The sequence below is a fragment of the Aristolochia californica genome, unplaced genomic scaffold (assembly GCF_029961685.1).
Source record: "Aristolochia californica isolate CCGP_79_NKW_82.1479 unplaced genomic scaffold, dmAriCali1.0.hap1 SCAF_4, whole genome shotgun sequence".
In the NCBI taxonomy this organism is placed as follows: domain Eukaryota; kingdom Viridiplantae; phylum Streptophyta; class Magnoliopsida; order Piperales; family Aristolochiaceae; genus Aristolochia; species Aristolochia californica.
In genome coordinates this window covers 44,726,719-44,749,179 of record NW_027182103.1, presented here as the reverse complement: position 1 = coordinate 44,749,179, position 22,461 = coordinate 44,726,719, and the positions used below count along the sequence as shown (strand labels likewise).

The 22,461-nt window shown below is 36.9% G+C and overlaps 2 protein-coding genes across 2 annotated transcripts; both read left to right on the top strand.

The window, feature by feature from the left end:
- Window positions 1–286: 286 nt before the first annotated feature.
- On the top strand, window positions 287–18,074 carry LOC137961987 (two pore calcium channel protein 1A-like). Its single transcript, XM_068808663.1, has 24 exons — window positions 287–1,183; window positions 2,376–2,519; window positions 2,716–2,823; window positions 3,179–3,274; window positions 3,878–4,008; window positions 4,961–5,021; window positions 5,132–5,298; window positions 5,419–5,524; window positions 5,646–5,723; window positions 8,177–8,238; window positions 9,028–9,100; window positions 9,555–9,620; window positions 9,736–9,879; window positions 10,333–10,390; window positions 11,147–11,254; window positions 11,782–11,845; window positions 12,412–12,580; window positions 13,699–13,763; window positions 13,974–14,064; window positions 16,613–16,699; window positions 17,041–17,121; window positions 17,279–17,316; window positions 17,441–17,544; window positions 17,715–18,074. Exons 1-23 carry the CDS (start codon window positions 1,043–1,045, stop codon window positions 17,526–17,528), a joined length of 2,226 nt encoding a protein of 741 aa, XP_068664764.1. The 5' UTR covers window positions 287–1,042; the 3' UTR covers window positions 17,529–17,544; window positions 17,715–18,074.
- Window positions 18,075–20,371: 2,297 nt separating this feature from the next.
- LOC137964046 (MLP-like protein 423) lies at window positions 20,372–21,194 on the top strand. The gene is made up of 2 exons (XM_068811309.1): window positions 20,372–20,553; window positions 20,789–21,194. Exons 1-2 carry the CDS (start codon window positions 20,382–20,384, stop codon window positions 21,070–21,072), a joined length of 456 nt encoding a protein of 151 aa, XP_068667410.1. The 5' UTR covers window positions 20,372–20,381; the 3' UTR covers window positions 21,073–21,194.
- Window positions 21,195–22,461: the final 1,267 nt, after the last annotated feature.

Below are 22,461 nucleotides of genomic sequence, written 5' to 3'. Positions count from 1 at the left end.
TGAGTTCAATGGTACAAAATTCACTACAATATTTTATTTATTTATTTTTATATATTTTTTAATTTTTTAAATTTTAAATATAAATTTGATCTCGAGTTCAAACACGATTAAAATTTTTGGACCGGAACTCGATTTTTGTTTTAGGCCAAACTCAAACATATCCTGTTTAAGCTTGACTCAGCTGGATAACACGCTAACTCAGCGTGACACAAGGGCTGCTACCCTTTCTCGCACTACGATGGACTTCGTTACCCTGTTGATTTTCTCGTTTAGAAGAAAAAAATGGCTCGTGGATATTTTTTTTTCTGGGGGATCCGCGAGAGATCGTGAGAGATCGTGATTCACCCTATCCGGCCGACAGCAATTTCTCAGCCGAATACCATATTTGATCATGAAGCCCACAGTCTTGCTGATGAATCCTTCATTCCACTCTTTCTCCCGACGGACTGCGTGGCACCAACATTCGTGGTGACGACGTGCGCTAATCCGACACTGTAGACGTTATCAATAACATAATTGACAGAAATAAACGAACTGCTGTATCGGTTATCCACAACATTGTCTCTACTCTCTTTCCAATCGGTCTTCATCCGTTCGTTTTGCTTTCATCTTTATGAGTCAGTATGCACGCCATTAATTTACGGTTGGATTTTTCTGATTAATGATTCACCTACTATTTCCACTCTGGCAAGCTCTCTCTTTCACCTCACACATGGCTGCCATTGCGAATCACTGGATTCACATCTGCCGAATTCTATATCTACATTGTCCTTTTCACTTCGAATGCGTTCTTGCCTTTGCCGACATGTAACGTTTCTTGTCATTTCTCCGCGTTATCTGCTTTGACTTTCCCAAACCGATTGAACCGTGGATCGCGTAATTTGCAGCTTCATCGATGGGCATTTGGAAAAGGTATCTCCCGCCCCTGGACATGTCACCACCCGTTTCATTACACATCAACTTGTGCTGACAGTCGCTAAGAAGCAAGGATTTTCTTCGTCTCTGGGGAAATTGAGACGAGAAGTAAGAAAAGCAGAGAGCAATGGACAACACTCCATTGATTTCTGAAGTTGGCAGCAGCGACAATGGTAGAATAGGCAACCGACTGAAGATCTCTCAGAGCAGGTCTGATGCAATTAGTTATGGCACTGCTTATCAGAAAGCTGCTGCCCTGGTTGATCTGGTAAGTTGTTTGTTTCTATGCGTTGAAATTCTGTGTCAGAATCAATGATCCATCTCTACTTGTATCTCTACCCGCTCTACTTGTATCTCTACCCGGAATCGGAAGCTCTACCGTGGACACCCGTAGTGTGTCTTCATGTTCCGGGATGCTGAGAATTAAAAGGTTTTTTTTGCGATCTATATCCTTTTGCCTATTTTCTGATACGCGTTTATGCGATAATTGTGATGAATTACGCCTTCGTTGTAGTATGAGTGGTAATCTTATCAGCTTTAGACAGATCTACGTGAGATGGTTAGTAGACGGAATTCATAGTCATGTCATTTCCGCTGCATGAGAAGCGTGAGAAGTTTCGGAACAATTGTAACTGTTGTCACTCTGGCGCAAGGCTTTGTAAAGTGTAGCCGAAAGTAAAAAATGTAGGCTGTGGTGTTTGGACTGTCACGGCGCAGGACGAGTAAACATTGCTGAAATCCGAGGAAGCTGCAGAGTAGGGTGACTCTGGCAATATTGTTCTACTATAAGAGCGCCACTGTGAAGTGCTAGTTTTTCTCGCCAGTTGGACGAGTTAGCTTATAGTCAGTGGTGCCTCAACAGTGGTGGTTGTGTTGTTTCTTGAATTGCATTAAATTGGACTCCGGGTCGTGATTTTAAATTCCTAATATTTGTGACTTGTCTAGATATTCTCAGTTCTTTTAGATGAGAATCATTTTATAATTTGTGCCGTTATCATGTTGAGCCGCATAAGTCCAACAATTGTCCCTGGGGGAATGGTATAGGCCATTGGATGAGCACTGATCATTTATTCTGTTGAATAAGGATATTGTTTTATCTTCAATACATGCACGATGGATTCTTTAACACGTGGATTATGTAGACAAGTTTGCAAGAAATAAGTTTCAATACCCAAAGAATCTTGAGCATAGACCATGTCAAAAGCGGCTAAAAATTAACAGGAAAGTGCTTCGATTATGTAGACAAGTTTGCAAGAAATCTATGTTTCAGGAAGTAAAAACAATTAAGTTCCAATACCCAAAGAATCTTGAGCATAGACCATGTCAAAAGCGGCTAAAAATAAACAGGAAAGTGCTTCAGTTCTTCCTGAAAAAATATTGATGCGAATTCCGTGCTAATATTTTCACATGGCTAATCAGTTTTGACACAATATCAATGTCTTGTGTCTTAACTTTTTCAGGCTGAAGATGGTATCGGTTTGCCTGAGGAAGTACTTCATGAATCAAATTTTGGAAAGGCAGAAAAATTTTACTTTTTCTTTATTCGGTTTGATCTGCTGTGGACCCTCAATCTCTTTGCTTTGATCATATTGAATTTCTTTGAGGTACGTTTGTTCTTTGTTGTCATATTTAATCTGATGGAGTGAAACGGAAGAGAATTATAAAAAAATTATGTTTCTTCTCAGTGGTGAGTGGTTAGATGTCTTATACATACTGAAAATGGCTACCAGCTCCACTCAAGCACAAAATGATTGCAATTCATGGTTCATTTTTTTTTCTTTTGTTTTGAACAAATTGCAGAAGCCTTTATGGTGCGATAAGTACCCTTCACATTCTTGCCAGCAGAGAGAGTATTTCTTTCTTGGGCAGTTGCCCTACTTAAGCAGTGCACAGTCCCTTGCTTATGAGGTTAGTATTGTCACTTGTGAATATTATTATTCGCATAGATATACTTTAAGATGTCATATTATATTTTAGACCTTGCATAAGTGACAATTCATCACTGTATATGAAACCTGCACTAATTTAGAGAAGTTCAATTATTACCGATTTACTGGTTACTCAGAAGTACATCTTTACTGTCTTCTGTTATCTAGTACTAGGGTATGGAGCTGAACTGTATTGGCATGCTTAATCTTTATTTCTGTCATTCTTTTAACTATAGTTACTGTAATTTTTTGTAACTTTTCAGCATGCTATATTATATTTATCTCAACTGCTGCTTTCTGCAAAAGGTATTCATGATTTGTGGTGATTCCTGCAGAGTATAACCTTATTTATACTCATTTTTTATACACTATTCCCGGTATCATATGAAGGATGCCATCTCTACTGGAAGAACCTGTTGAATATGTTGAAGGTGAGTCATATCTACTTGTGGTCTTCTATATCGAGGTTGAAGGGAGAATTTGTAGCTTTTATGATTTAAACACCAAAGATTGATCTCCAGTGCCAGTCCAAATAATGCAAGCTGGAGGTGGATCATGTCTATTCTATGACATTTATATTGTGGCTCTCTCCTTGAAAAATCTGGGTGTCTCATTCACAATGCCTTTGTCCTATATATACTCTCTGTCTCTCTCTTCTCTCTCACACACGTATACACACATACATGTATGCACACTGTCCAAACCTGCTAATTTGTAATGCTTGTAGGTTCTTTAGTAATTTTGGCTACTTCATTTATTCTTAGTTACATTAGAAATAGGTCACCAAATGCTCTGAACTGTGGAGTACATTAGTTGTATTAATTACAATTATTATCTGCTCTGGACTATTGGATACATTACTAATTCATTAATTACTCTTGATAGTCATCTTTCTTTTCTGAAATTGGTTTAGGTACATGTAATCAATGAAAAATTTCACATGAAGCAGCAGTCTTTTTTGACATTCTCATGCTAAAACTACATATTCCCTTTTTTGGATCTTGTTGATGCCTTGCTTTTGCTTTCATTATCAGGTGGTGCTTTTGGGGCTTATGGTTGCTGATTTAGTGGTTTATGCTCTCTATTTGTCTCCCTTTGCCTTTGACTACCTGCCACTGAGAATTGCTCCATATATTCGTGTTGTCTTTTTCATTTTAAATATCAGGTATGGCTCACTGGGTTCTTTATTTACTCTTTTTCGAGATAGGGTAAATCTAATTGTGAGGTTATCATGTAGAATTCATCCTCAAAATATGTTTTTCCATTTCCCCAGAAAAAGACGACCAGTTTTGAGAATCTTGATTTGCAGTTGGTGTTCCATTTGACCATTTTAATGACCTTACTAGAAGTATGAGTTCCTCCACATGACCTATACCAGATTTAAATCCCATTAACCTATTCCATCAAAGTTAAGGCTGAGGTGGAACATTTGGATACAAATATATAACATTATAGAAGCTTCAAGTAACTCATTCAGTGCAAAAGGAAGAGTTTTGAAATTCATGAAAATGCTAGCAAGGGGAAGATATAGGAGTGACACATGTAATATGTCAAATACCACTTTTCCCTTCTTTATAATATGTTTGGACAACCCTCATTATTATTTTTTCATGTTGAATTATGGAAATGTGATGTTTTCTTTTGATGGTGGCCCATGCCTCTAAATGTAGTCTGATCAGGTAGATCTGCATCAGCCTGGACTGAACACTCCCATATCCACGACATACTCACATAGTCTGGGTTTTAAAATGGTGTAGCCAAGCTTTATGTCTTATCAATGTTTATTTCTTTACTTGTATGATATACAACTTGGTCATTTAGTGGATCTCATGTGCTACTTCTTTTTGAAAATTCTCTTCACCTTTATAATAATGTCAAATACATCCTCATATTCGTCTAAAAGAGTTAAACATGAGAGGCAGGTGGTACATTAAGTTTCCATCAGCTTCCGTCCACACTCTTTGTTGAAGTTCAGCTTCATAAAGTTGACCAAAATTTTGCTTTCATTATTTTTTTGTGGCTTGGATAGATGTTGTAGACTTTGAGCATTATATCATTGTCCAAAAAATCAGTATTCCTTGGTTTTAATTTTTTTTTTTTTTTGTCTATGGGGATAGGGAATTACGAGCATGTATGGTTACATTAGCTGGAATGGCAGGCATGTACCTTAATGTCTTGGTAACTTTCTTCTTTCTTTGTTCTTTGCTGCATCATTGTTTTTTGGCATCTTGGTAGTTTGATCGCTTAATATTTTCAGTGAATGGTATCAAATGCTTTTCTTGGAACAGGCTCTGGGGGTATTGTTCCTCTTATTTGCCAGCTGGTTAGGTTATGTCATATTTGAAGATACTCAACAGGGGAAAACAGTATTTTACTCATATGGAATCACATTGTATCAAATGTTTGTTCTTTTCACTACGTCCAACAATCCTGATGTATGGATTCCTGCATACAAGTGAGTGAAATCTTCATCAGTATTTGATGGCACTATTCATTTTCCAGAGTGCTGTTCTCTTTAAAATGATCTAATAAGTCGTATTTTTCAGTTCTGATTGGTATTGAATATATATCTCAGGAAATCACGTTGGTCTTGCTTATTTTTTGTTCTCTACATTCTATTGGGGGTGTATTTCATTACCAACTTGATTCTTGCCGTTGTGTATGATAGCTTTAAATCACAGGTAGTAGTTCTCCACTGTATTTTACTTCGCAGCTAAGAAAAAGTTTTTAACAATTTCTCAAATTGGTCTTTTTATAAATTTTTAAAAGTAAAGTTAGACATGTGCTTTTGATGCTTTGCAGCTTGCAAAACAAGTTGCTCAAGTGGATGCTACGAGGACAAGGATTTTGAGCAAAGCTTTTAGTCTTATTGACAAAGATGTAAGTCTGGCACTCATCTGACAGGATTTTGCTGGAGTTTTTCCTCATTATTATTTTTTCCGTTCATACATGTTCCTTTTTAAAAAAAAATTACAATAACTGATTTTTGTTGCATCTGGATTATTCAATGAAAAGAAGAGATTGTTGGTACAATTTATCAACTTGTTCTCTAAAAAAAATTGATTTAGTGCAAAATATGAACCACATGCTTCCCTTCCCCCTTCTCCACTTGAAAAAAAATTATCAATGTAGATGGGATAAGCAAGAAGGTCCAAAATTTGTTAATTGAGCAACATTAGAATTACAATGGACTGATTTTTTTGCATTAAAAACGGAGAAAATGTTAAGGAAGAATCTACAATCCCTTAAAAGCTCTGAACTACTCTGAGTGGCAAAACTTTCTGTCTATTTGTTTTTGTTAAGGAATAATCCCACATGGATTACTGGGTACAAAGATTTTGAGTTTATTAGCAGGAAAAGAGGTTTCCTAAGTTGACTAGTCATTTTGGGATAGGGCCTTGGACCCAATTTTACATGGTATCAGAGTAGTGTTAGAGTGGTTCCGTCCACTCTTGTTAGAGTTTGTGGTCTGAGTTAGGTACTTGGCTTTCCGCACCTTAAACGGCTAGTCTTTTCGGGTTGTATTGGCTAGGTATCTGACTCAGAACTTCGAAGTTAAGCGAGCTTGGGCAAGAGTAATTCTAGGATGGGTGACCTCCTAGGAAGTACTCTTGCCTAGGACTTTAATATGGTATCAGAGCTAGGCATGCCACTGTCCGCGTTCGTATCCCGTGAGAAGCGGCTCCAGAATGGGCGGGGTGGGTGTCAGAGTGGTTCCGTCCACTCTTGTTAGAGTTTGTGGTCTGAGTTAGGTATTTGGCTTTCCGCACCTTAACGACTAGTCTTTTCGGGTTGTATTGGCTAGGTATCTGACTCAGAACTCCGAAGGTAAGCGAGCTTGGGCAAGAGTAATTCTAGGATGGGTGACCTTCTCGGAAGTACTCTTGCCTAGGACTTTAACAAGTAGGTACTCATATGTGGGCCTGCACCTAAAAACTATTGTAGAGCCACAAAAGAGGGCCTACACCTAAAACTATCCACTTGTAGAGCCACAAAAGAAGGTCTACACCTAAACTGCCTACTCTTAAATTATCCACTTGTAGAGCCACAAAAGAGGGTCTACACGTGAGGGAGAGTGTTAAGGAATAGTCCCTCATGGATTATTGACTACAAAGATCTTGAGTTTATTAGCTAGAAAAGAGGTTTCCTAAATTGATTAGTCATTTTGGGATTGGGCCTTGGCCCAAATTTAAAAGTTTCAGTTCTTGAAAAACATTGCCAAGGTTTGTTGGGTTTCAGTATTTAAGGTAGATAGGAACTTAGTTGTAACTTTTGCTCTTTAATACTATCGGATGGTTAATAAAAAACCGGAGACGTCATGCTCATTAAAGGCATTTTTGGGTTGTTTACTTGCTCGTCATTGTGTGCTTGTGTGGCAATTGCTGTTCTATACTTCTTCATTTGATATACTGCTTTATGCGGGTAGTCTGGAAGTGACATTTTTAGGTGCTGCTGGGCATCTTGACCAATGCGAAGAGAATAACATCACTCAGAAAATATGTGCTTTTCTCTTGTGAAGTAATGTGGTATGTTTGAATATATTATGTTGTTTGAGTGTAATAAGAGTTCTAAGGAAATGAGGAAACATTAGAACTAGTAGAGTTTGATTTATGGTGGAAGATTTCCTAATTTGTAACTAGTGAAGCTCTAAATATGGTGTTATAGGTTGAATAAGGATAGTTCCTTTCTCAGAGAACTTCTCTTTCTCTCTACCTTTTCTCTGATTTTTTCATCTCAATATGACTAGCCGAAGTTGGGAGGCCTCTTTCCAAGTAATAAATTTAAGACCTTTCTAATCTTGGATACGTACAAACTATTTCTAGCACTCTCTCCCCCTGTGTGGGCTTTCTTTGTGGCTCCTACATGTGGATAGCTTTTGAGCAGAGACCCACAATCCAGATCCATCCCAAAATGGCTAGCCAAAGTTAGGATCCCTCTTCCCAAGTAATAAGTGCTAGAAATTTCTAATCTTGGATCCATATGCAACTATTCTTAACATGGCGTTTTGATCCAAGTACTGCAAAACAAAATGTTCTAGAGTAATACTGGTTAGAAATGTTATATTTCAAAAAAAAAAAAAGTTAAGCAGTTATAAATAATGGTTCAAGTGATTGCTTACTGACCTTGGATTGACCTGCCTTATCAAGGGGATGCTCATCACTGAGTTTGTTCGAAACTTTCTTTTCTAGTTAAACATCATCCACTGTAACTCTGTAAAGTCTTTCTATATAGATATTTTATCTGTTGCATATCACACTCTTTGACTGCATAAAGAACCACTCGTTGCTCAAGTGAGTGCAATGGTTGAGCATCTAGTTCGTGGATGTCAACAGAATCGGGAATATCTTGACAGAAACCAGTGCATTTCTCTGTTTAAAGAACTAGCTAAGTACAGGTAAAACCCCACCTTCTTACTTTTTAACTGTTGTTCAATGCAATTCAGTATCTGTAAGGATTGAATAAACTGTGTTTTGCATTTTATCATGTGTATAATTTTCTGTAAAGAATCAGCTCCTATCTTGTTTCTTGTCTGATGCATTGGCTGATCCTGCTGTCATGTGTTACAAATTTTAATATTTCAATTATTCTGTTACTTACATTTTTTCTAACTTATAGCACCATACTCTTTAGAAAGATAATAACGACATCAAGATATCTAAAGTTATATCTTTCATGTGTAACTGATGCCATTGCCCTAAGATGTCAGTAAAATGCCAAACAATAAGTTTGTTGGACTCAAGATTGAAAGCAGTGTCATGGATTTGAAACAAAACATTGTGCTTATTTAATTTGTTATTTTGATTAAAGTGGCACTCATTCAGTTTGGCTTTACTCATTTCTGGTGGAGACTCAACACAAGCACAAAGTACCAATCGTTGAGCCTAGACCTGAATGCAGTGGCTTCATTTTGTTGTCAGGGTGGAAGTAATTTTTCGTTTATTTTCTCCAGTTCTGAAATTCTTCCTTGTCTTATTCTTTGGTGATTTTTTTTTCGAGTTTAGGAATTTCATTTGTCCCGTCAATTCAAATATATTTGGCTTAGGACTATCATTCCATTTTTCTTTTTCTTTTTTCTAATACTCATCCAAGTCTTTAATGATAACTTGTTCATATGAAGCATAGTGTTACTGCCATGACAATCATCTCTCTTTCTCCCTCTCTAACATTGGCATATATTAACTAGGTCATTGCCGAAAATCTCAAGTGAAGATTATGGTGTTATATTCACCGAGCTAGATGATAGTGGTGATTTCAAGGTGACTATTGTTACTAGAAAATTTTGGATATGATTGAATGAATGCCCCATTTAAGAAAAATCTTCATCTTGTCTCCAATTTTTTTTTTTTTTTGGATTCTATTCTTTTTAGCTTGGTTGTAGTCTTTTTCCAAGACCCAATCTAGGCATTGCACATGAACACCGGAGACTTTTTTATTTCAGTTCTCTATTTTTTATACATTTAATTTTAAACTTTCACAGTTCTTTCTTCAGAAGCGAAAAAGAGACTCAGAACTGTTGAGAATCGTTATTACATGTGAAAATCGTGCCTGTGACATGGAATCTATGCACTATTAATTTTTCCTTGCCTTTCCCTTTCTAATTTATTGATATCATCCCATGGAAAAGAGACAGAGAGAATGTGTTCTAGATGCGATACTGGATTTTCTTTTCCTCCACCCATTAATATCTGATCCTTTTTTCTTCAAATGCAGATAAATTTGGACGAGTTTTCTGATCTCTGCAATGCTATTGCTCTGAGATTTGAAAAAGAAGCAGTTGTAAGTACATTCCTGATATGGCACAATGAGGGCTTTTATATCCCTCTAAACCATGTTGTTTCTTTGGCTGTGTGTTACCTTTACTTGAGCTGATGGAGCTTTGTGTATTTTGCAGCCATCATGGTTTGAAGCCTATCCTTCATTTTACCATTCACCTTCATGTGAAAAGTTCAAAGCCTTTATCAAAAGTCCATTGTTTGGATATATAATAGCTTCTATCCTTGTGCTCAATCTAGTTGCTGTTATTATTGAAACGACGGTAAGATGATATAGATGCACTGTTGCTTCTCTTTCATGTCAAAATTGCCTATTATGCAATCACTGCTGTCTAACCGTTGGGTTGAGTCAGTTCTTGATGTAATTTTTTTTACTGATGCAAAAGATAATCCATCTTTTTCTGGATTAGATGTCTTTGTCTTGGTTGGGTAATAATGGATGTTTGATTTCTTGATTCACACTCTTGTAAATTGAAACCTTTGCCTTCTCTATAGAGAAATAAATAATAGACAGTTGAACAGCTCCTCAGAAATTCTTTTTGTATCTGATCAAAGATTACTTCATTTTATTTTTTTCATTTTTCTTTTTTTTCATTTTTCTTTAATGGTACTTAGTTCTTCCCTGAAGCTTTGCTTAGACCTCATCAGTTCCTGAAGTTTACCTCCCCTCATATTGCAGATAATTGGGTGCTAAAATGCTTTCTTTTTTGTGACAGCTTGATATACAAAACAATTCAGCTCAAAAGTTCTGGCAAGAGGTTGAGTTTGTCCTTGGTAAGGAACTAGTGTTCTTCTTTTTCCCTTAAAACATTCCAATAGAATGTAAGTTATGGTTCTGAATTTTTTATCCTTTATGGTTCTGAAATTTCTATTCTTCATTTCTGCCTTCTTCTTTTATGCCTGCAATCACCTTTTGAGCTTGGAGTAGTCTACCCAATCCTTCGGTTGTCACACTACTATAAGGATATTCACTTACATTTTGTTCACATGACTTTAAGTTTTTGAAGCTTACACATTAAGGATAGGGGGTTTTATGTAGCATCTTCTCGTAGAAAATTTATCTGTTTTATTTCTTTAAATGGGATTTACATATTTTACAAAATAAATACTGCTTGGCATTTTGGTTTTAGACTGAAACAGTCCCTTTTGGAGTGGCTAAATGTGAGGTTTGAGCAGTCTCACAGGAAATCTGTCTAGATCTTTGCCTAATAGAGGTCCCGATGGGAGTGGCTGGTGCCTGGGTAAAATTGTGGCACTTCTATTTTTACGAATGTTGAACAGTAGGTTATTTATGCTGCCTGGAAAAATAGCTTAAGTTCTGGAGGTTATCTAGACGGAATTGAGCATAAAAACATTGGTCTTTTACTTCACTTTACTGTATTCTAAACTGTTTTAGATGAAAAAAAACTAATAATATTTATAAATAAGAGTAGCTGACAATAGCTGCATTTTTTCGTGTGCATGTGCTCACACGGACAGTTTTCAATTTTCATGACACATGTATTGGTGCTCATGGTGTTTATCTTGCAGGATGGATTTATGTCCTTGAAATGGCTTTGAAAATCTTTGCATTAGGATTTGACAATTATTGGAAGGAAGGTCAAAATCGTTTTGATTTCGTGGTCACTTGGATAATAGGTAATCTCAAAAACTTATATCAGTTGCAACCATTTTTTTTTTACCATAATCTTTGATCAATAAGCAAAAAAAAAAAAAAAAAGTCAATTTTATGCTCATCGTAGAAAGTGAGAAATTAAGAGTAGAAAACCTCATTTCAGTACGAAAATACAATTGTAGCACTCTGTGCATCTTTCATCTGATTTTACTGTACCTGTGCTCTCAATTTCGATGCACATAAACAATAAATAATTCCATAAGTGTTACATATGTAAATTTGAATGGGAAACTTGGTTTCACATATTTTTATAACCTTTTAAATGCAAGATTTAAATTATTTAACTAAATATCTGATGATAAAGAATGTCTCTTCAAATTTGTGAACCTGTTAACCCACAAGCAAACCTTTTATTTCCAATGCAGCACAATGTACTATTTGAAAAGTCTTGTCTGGTGTAGGTTCTATATGTTTGCATTTGTTTAGAATATGTGTATTGCTTTCAATTACGTACAATGTCATAGATTTCCAAATGACAATTTCTTTGCAGTTATTGGAGAAACAGCAACGTTCAGCCTTCCACCTGGCATTTCTTTTCTCTCCAACGGAGAATGGTTTGTATAACACTTCCCAAATATGATTCTCTTGTGCTCCTCATTTATGTTCCACTACTTGTCATAGTTTTTTCATTGGCTTATAAGTACATTTTAGCTAGTTCTTCCTCCATATAATGTACTGTATCAATATACGGTTTCAGGACCCCAAAACTTTTCCTGTATATAATTTTATGTTCTTTATGAGGATCAGGATTGTAGTCTTCTAAGGCTAACCTTGGAAGTTACATAATTATATGGGTGATCATGATCATCAATACTATTTTGTCTGAGTGAGTTGCCAAACATTAGTTTATTTGAGATTTCTAAAATGTCTATTTAGCTTGATTAATCAGAAAAACCAAAATGGGAAATACATTTCTTGCCTATGCTCTACTGGTGTTACTTTTTGTGCCACTCTGCTGCAGTATTTATTAGTTTCCTGTTGCTACGATGCAATCAATAACACTTTAAATGCTCAATTGCATTGCTTGCAGGATTTATTAGTTCCGTGTTGCTAGGGTGACTGCAATAAATAAGGCTTTAATTGCTCAAATGTGTTGATTCTCTTTTTTTCTTGAAAACAGGATTAGGTACCTCCTTATTGCTAGGATGTTGCGATTGATAAGGCTGTTGCTCCATGTCCAGCGATACAGAGCTTTTGTAGCAACGTTCTTAACTCTCATACCAAGTTTGATGCCATATCTTGGAACTATCTTTTGCATAATGTGTGTTTATTGTTCACTTGGATTACAGGTATGTAGTTTTATCATGTGCAATGTTCTCTTTCCAAGGGGAAACTATCGTCTCTTCATTGTTATGCCTTGTCACAATACGTTGTTATCGGCAATGTGAAGCCTTTTCTTCCATTTTCATCTATATACACAAATTATCTGTTAGAATAACAAAATATATATGCATTCATAAATATTTGACTGGGATCTTGAGCCGCATCACTTCTAAGAGTTTATTTCAGTTTCATGGATTTCTTAATATAAAATTGTAATGGCTTAAAACGCAGTGCTTCTTTATCAAATAAAGGAGAGGGTAATGAAATCTGTTTGTCTGCTATTCGTACAGTGGATTTTCAGTACAGTTTATGCAAATAATGTAAACCTAGAGAATCCATCAATGCAATATAAGTTTGACTCTTGATTTCACTAATGTATCCCTTGGCTTGTTGAGAATTGCTCCCTTTTTTGTTCATTTTTCCAGTATCTTAATTTTTTTAAGGAACATAAACAGCACTAGGAAGGTGCCATAGATGCCAAGCAGAAGCTAGAAGCAACGAGAAATAAGGGCAGGAGAGAAAGGGGTGGGTTGGGGGATGGGAAAGCACCAGAGAGAGGTGATACTAACAACAAATTTAGACCCTAATGCAGCTGGAATCAGCTGACAAATAGCATCATGGGGGATGGGGAAGCACCAGAGAGAAGTGATACTCTCAACAAATTTAGACCCTACTGCAGCTAGAGTCAGCTGACAAATAGCATCATGAGGATCATGTCTGTCAGAAAGTTTTGTTTTAGTTCTTGAATACAATCATAATTATGGGAATGTTGGCCACTGAGCAACCTAATCAAAACCGATAGAAGGATTCCTTCAAAAAGTTCTCAGAAAAATTTGACTGCTATCAGAAATGGTTAAGTTGCTGAAGTTTTTGTTAGCAGTTGTAAGGGGGTGGACAAGACTTTGCAGTGACACCTGTCAGTGTTCCTTTTCTTTACCTATAACTGCCCAGGCCAGGATTGTGTTTATTGTATTTCTGGGGAGGGGAGATTCTCTGCATGCCAAGGAAATTTGCTTGTGAACTTTGTAGTTTTCTTAATGCCCTATCTTAGAAATATTTTTCTAATTGTTTGCTACTATGTTAGCTCTTTGGCGGAATGGTCAACTCTGGGAATGTGAAGTTGGAAGAAACAGATCTCTTTGAAAATGAGTATCCTTTGTACTTCACAAATGCATCAATATTGTTATTATTAATCTCTGTATTCAGTAGATTTTATGTATTGACAACTGATCAAATTTCAAAAAGCCCTTCAGTATACAATCCGGTTGTCAATGATGAACAGTATCTAGTGGTCCTATAATGGCTTTTTCTTTAACAATGTCATCTATTACTTTTACTGCCTCCTTAACAAATTTTTAGCTATCTTCTTTTCAACTTCAATGATTACCCAAATGGAATGGTGACACTTTTTAACTTGCTAGTCATGGGAAACTGGCAACTATGGATGCAGGTCTGATAAACACTTATCCATAGAACAATTCATTTCTTGTTTTATTGGCTGCAGAGATTTTGGTTAATCTATTATTCCTTGAATGGAAAATTTTGTTTCGCAGCCTGATATTGACAGTATTCTGCAAACTCAATATTGTTACTTTTGTTTGATCACCAAGTCATTCTATGTGACATTATGTACTCCAGGAATGTATGGAACTTCAGCTATGTTAAGTTTTCTGTTAAAATTTATTGTAGCAATCAACTGTTCTGTAATTACTTGCTGAGATTACACCTAGATTATCCTAACCACGCTCTGTATGTAGGTAATGCACCTGTATCTATCATCTGTTCAATGTCCATGCAAAATTTAACTAACACATCTTCTGTTTCTTGTTCTTTTTGTCAATTGTTTATGAATGCTCATACCAACCAAAAGTAAGCATTTCAAACTCTGTAAAAGCATATAGATTTCTTTTCTTCTTTCTTCTTTTTTTATTTTAGCATTATGCAAAAGAGATTCCATGAAGAAGGGAAAGTACATGAGGAGGCCGCCATGGGCATACCTGACAAGAAGAGGAAAAACTAAAACAAGGTACAAAAGGTGCCAATCAATTGGAAATGAGGTCCTACAACAAGATCTTAACAGGAGGCTCCATTCCTAGCCAAAGAGTCAGAAAAATAGTTTGCACTTCTAGGGGTTTGCATTAAGGAGATAACCAGAACTCTGTATATAATCCCCAAAATCTCATCATTAATTGACAACAAGTGACAGAAGGAGTCTTCTTCCCTGAAACCCAACTGATAATGATTGTTGTTGTCTTACAAAAAATTGTATATCCAGATCTCTTGGAGGAGACAACACAATTCAGCATCTGTAGAATTAAAGAGACCAAAAAGAGTGGAGTAAAGCAAGTGACCACTTCCCTTTGTGACCCAGATAGTTCCATAACCCTAGGTTACCTCTTAAGCTTTCATCAAGTATAAATGTTCTTTGTTGATTTCTAAGGCCAACACATAAACACAAGAGATTTTAAAGGTAGGAGAGAAGAGAAGAACTTTAGCTCTTGGGAGAGAGGAGACAAGAAACCAAGGGAGAGAAGGAAGAGGAAAAGAGAGTAGACTCATGATACTAACATGACCTTTGATTCTTCTAACATGACTCTAGCTCTTGCAACATGATACCAGCATGATCTTTGATTCTTCCAATGTAAATATCTTTTTCTAGAAAGATCACATTGAGAAATGGTTTCTTGGGATAGAAAGTAGACTCATGTGGATTTCATTTGAGATATAATTATTTACATAAATTCTTAGTCATGTTGGTACAAACCGTTCAGAAAGTTGAGGCTTTCTGTTTCTACTCGAAACTTTTCTGCTACTTGACCTTTGCTGCTTCAGATGACTATTTCTCTTTGAAAAAAATTCTGATTGAAATAATTCTTTTTGATTTAGAAACTAGACTCAAAGATGTTTTCAAAGGTATATAATTTTCTATATGAAACTTATGGTAAGAGAGTGAGAACCCCAATGACAAACATGAATTGGAAAAGAAGGCTAAAGGGAAAAACGAGAAACTCATTTTTTTTTTTTCTTCTTCTTCTTCTTCTGCCCTTTCTTTTCCATCTTCTTCTCCTTTTTCATGTCAGATATTTGCCCGCTCTGATACCATGTTGATTTCTAGGGCCAACACATAAACACAAGAAATCTCAAGGGAAGGAGAGAAGAGAGGAACTCTAGCTCTTGGGAGAGAGGAGACAAGAAACCCAGGGAGAGTAAGAAAAGGAAAATAGAGAGAGGTGTAAGAACGAATTTGAGCCAAGAAGAAGAGGCTTAAATGCTCTACCCCATGCCTTGAGGCTGTATTTATAGTTGTGGAAAAGTGTTTACAATGAGTACAATGCTCTTAGGACTATGTACTTCAAAAAGAAAAAGACATTAGAGGATATACACCACCTTGCATAATTACAACTCTATGTCATCTCTATGGAAGTTCTCCTTATTTACTAGTCATGTCACCCCTGCACACGTGGGTGTCTTTAACAATATTAAATTAAACATGTAATGCTACTACCGGAAAAAAGAAAAATATAACGGCACGTTATCAAATCCTGTTTTCTCCTTCCAAAATCCGTCTTTTGAATCAGGTACATCAATTTATGTGGGATAAATACAAACGATTGGGGGATAGATCTAGCATCAATTCACAGCCATTTTTCTTTGCACTTCCATATTTAGTTACTTCTGGCTGGTGCCATTATGACTTGAGGAATATTATTGTGTTTCTTACTATTCCAATACATCTTGTTTTACATTCTTATTGCGTACTACAGTAAACGGTTGAAGCCTGCTTCAAGTTGTTCTGAAGTAGATTTTACTGCAAGTTCTGTTTTCCATCTCTTCTACTATTGATTATACAGAAGCCAATAATCGTTTCCTATAATGTTTCATTGGTTTTTCCTCGTCTATACCTTGTTTAAACAAGTTATCTTTCAGAATATGCATGGAAAATTATTGTTTCTGGTAGGTCATGAAAGTATTTGACTAGTATTTCTTGATTTCTTCAGAGCTACCGAGATTTGACTGGAACATCGTGGACCCTTCTCTATTTTATCAGCTTTTACCTTATTACAGTTTTGCTCCTCTTAAATCTGGTAATATTCTGTCACATCCTTTTTGCCATGTGTTTGCTATTAAATCTATGATGCACTAGACTGTGCTTGTCATGTTGTTCTATTTTTATTTTTATTTTGGCTTCTCATGTACTATTATTTGACAAAAGGAACTAGTATTTTCGTTTTTAAATTTTGGTTCAAGATGGTGGGCAGTGAGCACAGATAATTAGTATAAATAGATGCATGTTTAAGATTGAAACTGGGGAGAATTGCTGATGGCATACTTTTTGTTTGTAAATTGTCTATCCCTAAATATTTAAGATGCATAAACAATTAGGTTTCTCTGGATTCATACACTACTTTAATGCATTTCTTTTCAGGTTGTTGCATTTGTCTTGGAGGCATTCTTTGCTGAAATGGAAGTTGGGACACCCAGTGAAGAATTCGAGGAAGAGAACAAGGTATCTTTGCAAGTTTATCAATTTTGATTCAGGAAGCACCTTCCTGTATAATTTTTTTTTATGGATAATTGATTTTAAGCATTTTTTTGGGAGCTAGTGTCTTGGTCTTTATAAAACACAAAAAGAGATTCTCAAAATTCGTGTGTTAATTTATCAGGAGACACCAGAAAGGAAGTGCCGACGTCGAGCTCTTGGGTATGTATCTTCCAATGCACTAAATAAATGACTTCTTTTTTAGCAAGCTTAGGCCATGGTTTCTTTTTGTATCGCCTACATTTTTTAAATATCTTGATGCTTGTTATTACTATATTTTTCTCAGTTCTAAATCAAGGAGTCGCACTGTTGACATTCTTCTTCATCGTATTCTGAGCTCAGAGTTGAACGAGACTCAATCCTCTCAAGCATAGTTCTTCGTGATTTCCGGTAACTCACTTTTACATCTTTAAATAGCCCATAATACCTCAACATTGCGAAAACTTTCAGTCACAAGGGTCACAACTTACTACAAGGACATACCTTTTTGCTGTGTGATTACTTTATTTGTTAATTCTTAATTGCAGCTACTCTCATTCTTTTTTTCTTTTTTTTTTCAGAATTTTCTGTAAATTCACAGCTCTTTGGTTTTTTGGACCAAGTTCTCACTTTCATGCTGAGCCATTTTCTGAGAATGCTTTCATGAAGTTAACTCCAATGCAATATATGGATCCTAAATCTCAGAATACTCAGGATCATAGTTTGCAGAAAGTAGGGGTCCTCTCCCAAGTGTTGTGTGGATTTCTCCTTAAGACTAAAAGTAAGTATCAACACTTCAAGGTCAATTATGTAAATTATGCTCATAGGCATTTTTTTTCTTCAACTTTATAGCTGACACTGTGTAAGGTGCTACACTAATTTTATGCTTGTTGCATTATGTTCTTTAGAAGTAGTGGAAAAGGAATGACTTCTAGTTAAAATGTTTATGTCCCCAATGCCCCCTCCTCTCAAGAATTGGAGTGGCAATACACAGCCGTTGAAAACTTACAGATTTGCCTGACCCCCTCTTGCTGGCTTTACTGGATAAATTAAACCAAAACGTGGAAAGCCGATAAAAAATACCTTTCCATTACGCTTTTCTGCAACTGGCGGACCACTAAGTGAACTATGTACCCGTCTTGAATAGGGTATTGGACAGGCCTTCTCCAGGATGAGCTGAATGATTATCCAAATGGTAATTTTCTCTTTCATTTTAACTCCAGGAACGTCGGAGGAGTGCGGCTAATTTCTATAGGATACATGAGTACTTTGATGTTAGGTTGCCTATGTTAATGATCTTCTTTCTTCTCCTTCCTTGGAAGCTAATAGTTTTATCTGAAAACTTCGTTTTCAGGAGGCCATCTTTGGGTTCCTGGAATGCTTTCTTTAGTATATAGTTTCTGTCACGTCGTTTGCAAAGGAATTAAGAGGGTTTCAGAGAGTGTCGAATCTTAGACACCTAATATAAGATTTCTCACTGAAGACGAACCTAAACAAAAAACCGTATCATTTACAAAATTTGGGTTGGCCACCAAGCACAAAGGAGAACGTGAACGTTTCAATATATAAATAGATCTCAATCACTGTTTTTTTTTTGGTCACTAAAAGGGATCGATTCTATTGCTATCTAATGGACTCGAATGTCACCATGTAGGTCATTTAATTTACAAAACCTACGGCAAAGTTGATGCCATAATAATATCTAAAGTTGATTCCCATTTCATGCCAGGTGGTTTCTTGCCCTTGCTAGATGTTTTACACCTAGTTGATTATGTAGGATCTTTGTATCATGACTCCCTTATAGCCTCTTTAGTTGATTATGTAGGATCTTTGTATCATGACTCCCTTATAGCCTCTTTTCCATTAAAAGAGATCACCAAACCCATGGAAAACTGTAAAGTTGTAACTGTAACTGTTGTTAGTTACAACCGTGACTACCCAGGAATGACGATTTGTGAACCGTCTAACAGATTAATCTCTCTCAAACTGCACGAACTTGCTTGAGTTATTAGTTTCTACACTTTCGAGTTTCAACAGATGAATCTGCTAAACCCAATCCAAACGGCCAACCTCTTCAAGGTCCCATAACATCCTTCATTTGCAAAATCCCTTTTGATTATTATCTAAATATTTTTAATATGCCATTATTTTAAAATTGAAGTAACTAATTCACGTAAAATGCCAACCATATTCGTTATTTTCTCAATTAGATTATGTTTCTTCTCGCATGTGCTTAATTTTACTCTATTTACTGCATTGTCTCGCTTGACGAGTCTAACAAGAAAAGCCAACAAAGGAACGACGAGACGTACACTGATAAGATTATTTATGCTGGATGAAATTTTTTGAGTTACTCGACAGTAACGCTTTCTTCAAAGAGGTTTCACACTTTCATTGGTTACTCTTCAATCTCGCGGGGTTTTAAATTGCATACAAAGCGTCTTTTCTCGCCAATCCTCCAAAGAAAATTGCTTAATCGATCAGCCTCGACTTCGAGATTTGGTCTTAGTCGATACCGGTGAAACCTGACATCCGGGATTGTTGCTCTTTGCCCTGAATTAAGGGTTGTTTACTAGTACTGTAACAATACTTTAATTCACAAAAGAACCCCGATCTAGCACGTGATTATTAGCTAACTATAATAAGCATTTCTTAATACTATTTTAATTAATATTTCCCCCCGTTGGCTTGCTTATCAGCATTGGTATCTGTCCGCCATTGTAACCCACGTAAGAAAACCAGCTGCTTCTCTCTGCGGTTAGCCCGCTGACAAAATTTCATCAAAGCTGCACGTCATATCTTCTGGTTCTCTCAGAAGAATTAAGGGCGGCTGCAGTGAGAGTCCAAAACTGGCTTATCCCCATCGTCCTCTTCGTTCTTTACCTATATGTGGCTATGAAGAAATTACAAATACCGATACAATATGACAAATGAATCAGTTGCTGCTGTTTTGATTCTAAATTGTTTTGCAAGATCCGGAGGAAAAACAGTGCTCGCCACTTGGGCCAGGAATATAGAATATCTTTTATGGAAGGCTTATGTTATTTCAGATTCTAGTCAAAAGAAACGCACCAGAGTTTTTCTGCTCAGTTGTTTTAACTCTAGGCTATATATTCTTTAGTATAGTCCTCGAGTAGGTAAGCGTCAGACAAGAATCTCATGTTCTTTCTCTATTTAAGAGAACCCTTAGACTGGGCTCTGCAGCTGTTACAAGAGAGTCAGAAAGAAAGGCATAAAGGAAGAGAAAAATGAGGTGCATGAAAGGGGAAGTTGTTCTTGACATTCCTGTCCAGAAAGCATGGGAAATGTACAGAAATAATGAAATAATGAGCAAGGTAAATCCGGAGATGCTTGCGGGTGCCGAGTATCTTCAAGGAGATGGCAGCCCTGGGAGCTTGAGGTTGCTTAGACTGGGTCCTGGTAATTTTTACACTTATTTGTCTGCCCTTTTCTCTTTTCTTATCCTATCTAATTACTTCCGGTTAGGAATAAAATAGATCCTCCCATAGTGAGGTTTCCAGATCCAATTCTCTTAAATTTATGAACCTCACTCGTATTGGGTTTCCCTTGTCACCGATGGGTCTTCTTCCTTACTGATCTGTTCATAAGGTTCACGAGTGGAAGTCTAATGGACAAAAGAAACGCTCTAATGCAGCTGTCAGAGAATACGTGAAAGAGTCGACAGAGAAGATCGAAGAAGTGAAAGCAGGACGTTCGGTGACTTACAGAGTGGTGTCAGGGGAGCTGAGGAACATGTACGATCCTTACAGAGTCACCTTCACCTTTTCTCCCATGCCTGAAAACGAAAGCAACAAGTGCATTGTCGAGTGGAAAGCAGAGTTTGAGCCTCTGACTCCCGGAACTCCACCGCCGGAAAAAGCCAAGAATGCTGCTCTCGGTTTCATCAAGTCCTTTGAAAAGTTCCAGCTTCGCAGATAGATGGGATCTTACATCAGCAATGGAGGTATCGTCTTTCGTCTTTGTCAAGTGTGCGTAGCGCTTTTCTCCTTACCTCTAGTATCAAGTTTGTTGAGGAACAATAATAAAGTTGAAGTTGACTGAGAAAAATTTTCAAGGATTATCTGTGATGTATTAGTGGTTAAAATTTCTTATCGCTACAGAAGATCGTTGCGAACTTGGATTTATGTTTAGCTCTTCTCACATTTTCACCTAATTTTCACTCTCTACATTCGACTATTTTTCACAGAAAATGAATCATCTAAACTTCAACCTAGGTCATCCTGTTCTTCTATTTTTCCATCTATGCTTTTCCTAATGGACTTTGATTTGAAATGGAACTTTCACTAACACTAAATCGTCTTAATTGCCTTAATTGATTCAATCGTTTTCCGAATAACGTTATAAGTTCATGTGATTATTTGCTTTGTATCCAGTAATCGTCAAGGACTACTCAGAAGGCACAAGAGTGAGATAATGCAACAGAATACACTGCGCCACAGACTATCGAGAACAACTACCAGAAAACAGTAAACACTTGCACTAACTGTTTCTGATTGAACAATGGAAAATTTTCTTATCTTAATGAAATGAGAATCTACGACTAATGAAAAGAGAGTAAAGCATCCAGAGACTACCAAACACCAACTCGAAAACTTGCCTGATCTTCATTCTCTCTGTCGACTAACAATCACATAACTTAGGTCGCTAGATAGAGGAGATAGGTAGGACACGCTTCGCGAATTAATCAGAAAACTCGTCAGAATCAATCTCCTCGTCGTCGTCAACAAAATCCTCGTCAGTCCCCATTCCACCATCATCCGAATCATCATCAATATCATCGTCGTCGTCGTCGTCCTCGGAGGAGCTCAAAGCTGGTCTCCCATGAGCGTAACCACGGGAGAAATCAGATGGAAAACGGAGAACAGAGGCTGAGGGAAGAAGTGCAGGAATAGGGGGACCAGAGCAAGATGTAGAAGCGAGTGGCAGATGGAAAACCGAGGGACGAGCTGAGGAAGCAGCCAGTCTGCGGAGCGTCCTCGACGATGCTGTCACCGCCGACCTGAGCATCTCTGCGTCTCCTTCACCCCTCTCCTTCTCTCACGAGTGAACAAATGTTTAGGGCTTTCGGAGGGATCTCCTAACGAGGTTTAAAACGGGATCTGGCTCCACGAGTAGCGACACGTGTAAGGCCGAGATTGATTCGTGGAAGCTACCGGAAGAAGTGGCTAAAGAGTAATTTCCCTGTTTATAATAAACGGCAAGTCATTCACTCTGAAAAACCAAAAGAGTGAAAATAAACTCAAACCCTAGGACTAGTGAATTCATTTTCAGTGACACTTAACAGTCTCCTAAAGGGGGAAGCAAGAG

What these genes read in the sequence shown, in the direction of transcription:
- LOC137961987 (XM_068808663.1), top strand. Translation starts at nt 1,043, where the DNA reads ATGGACAACACTCCATTGATTTCTGAAGTTGGCAGCAGCGACAATGGT. An exon ending in AAAGAACTAGCTAAGTACAG is followed by an intron (nt 8,239 to 9,027) that starts GTAAAACCCCAC and finishes TATATTAACTAG; the next exon opens with GTCATTGCCGAAAATCTCAA. An exon ending in GATTTGAAAAAGAAGCAGTT is followed by an intron (nt 9,621 to 9,735) that starts GTAAGTACATTC and finishes TGTATTTTGCAG; the next exon opens with CCATCATGGTTTGAAGCCTA.
- LOC137964046 (XM_068811309.1), top strand. Translation starts at nt 20,382, where the DNA reads ATGAGGTGCATGAAAGGGGAAGTTGTTCTTGACATTCCTGTCCAGAAA. An exon ending in GTTGCTTAGACTGGGTCCTG is followed by an intron (nt 20,554 to 20,788) that starts GTAATTTTTACA and finishes GCTCTAATGCAG; the next exon opens with CTGTCAGAGAATACGTGAAA.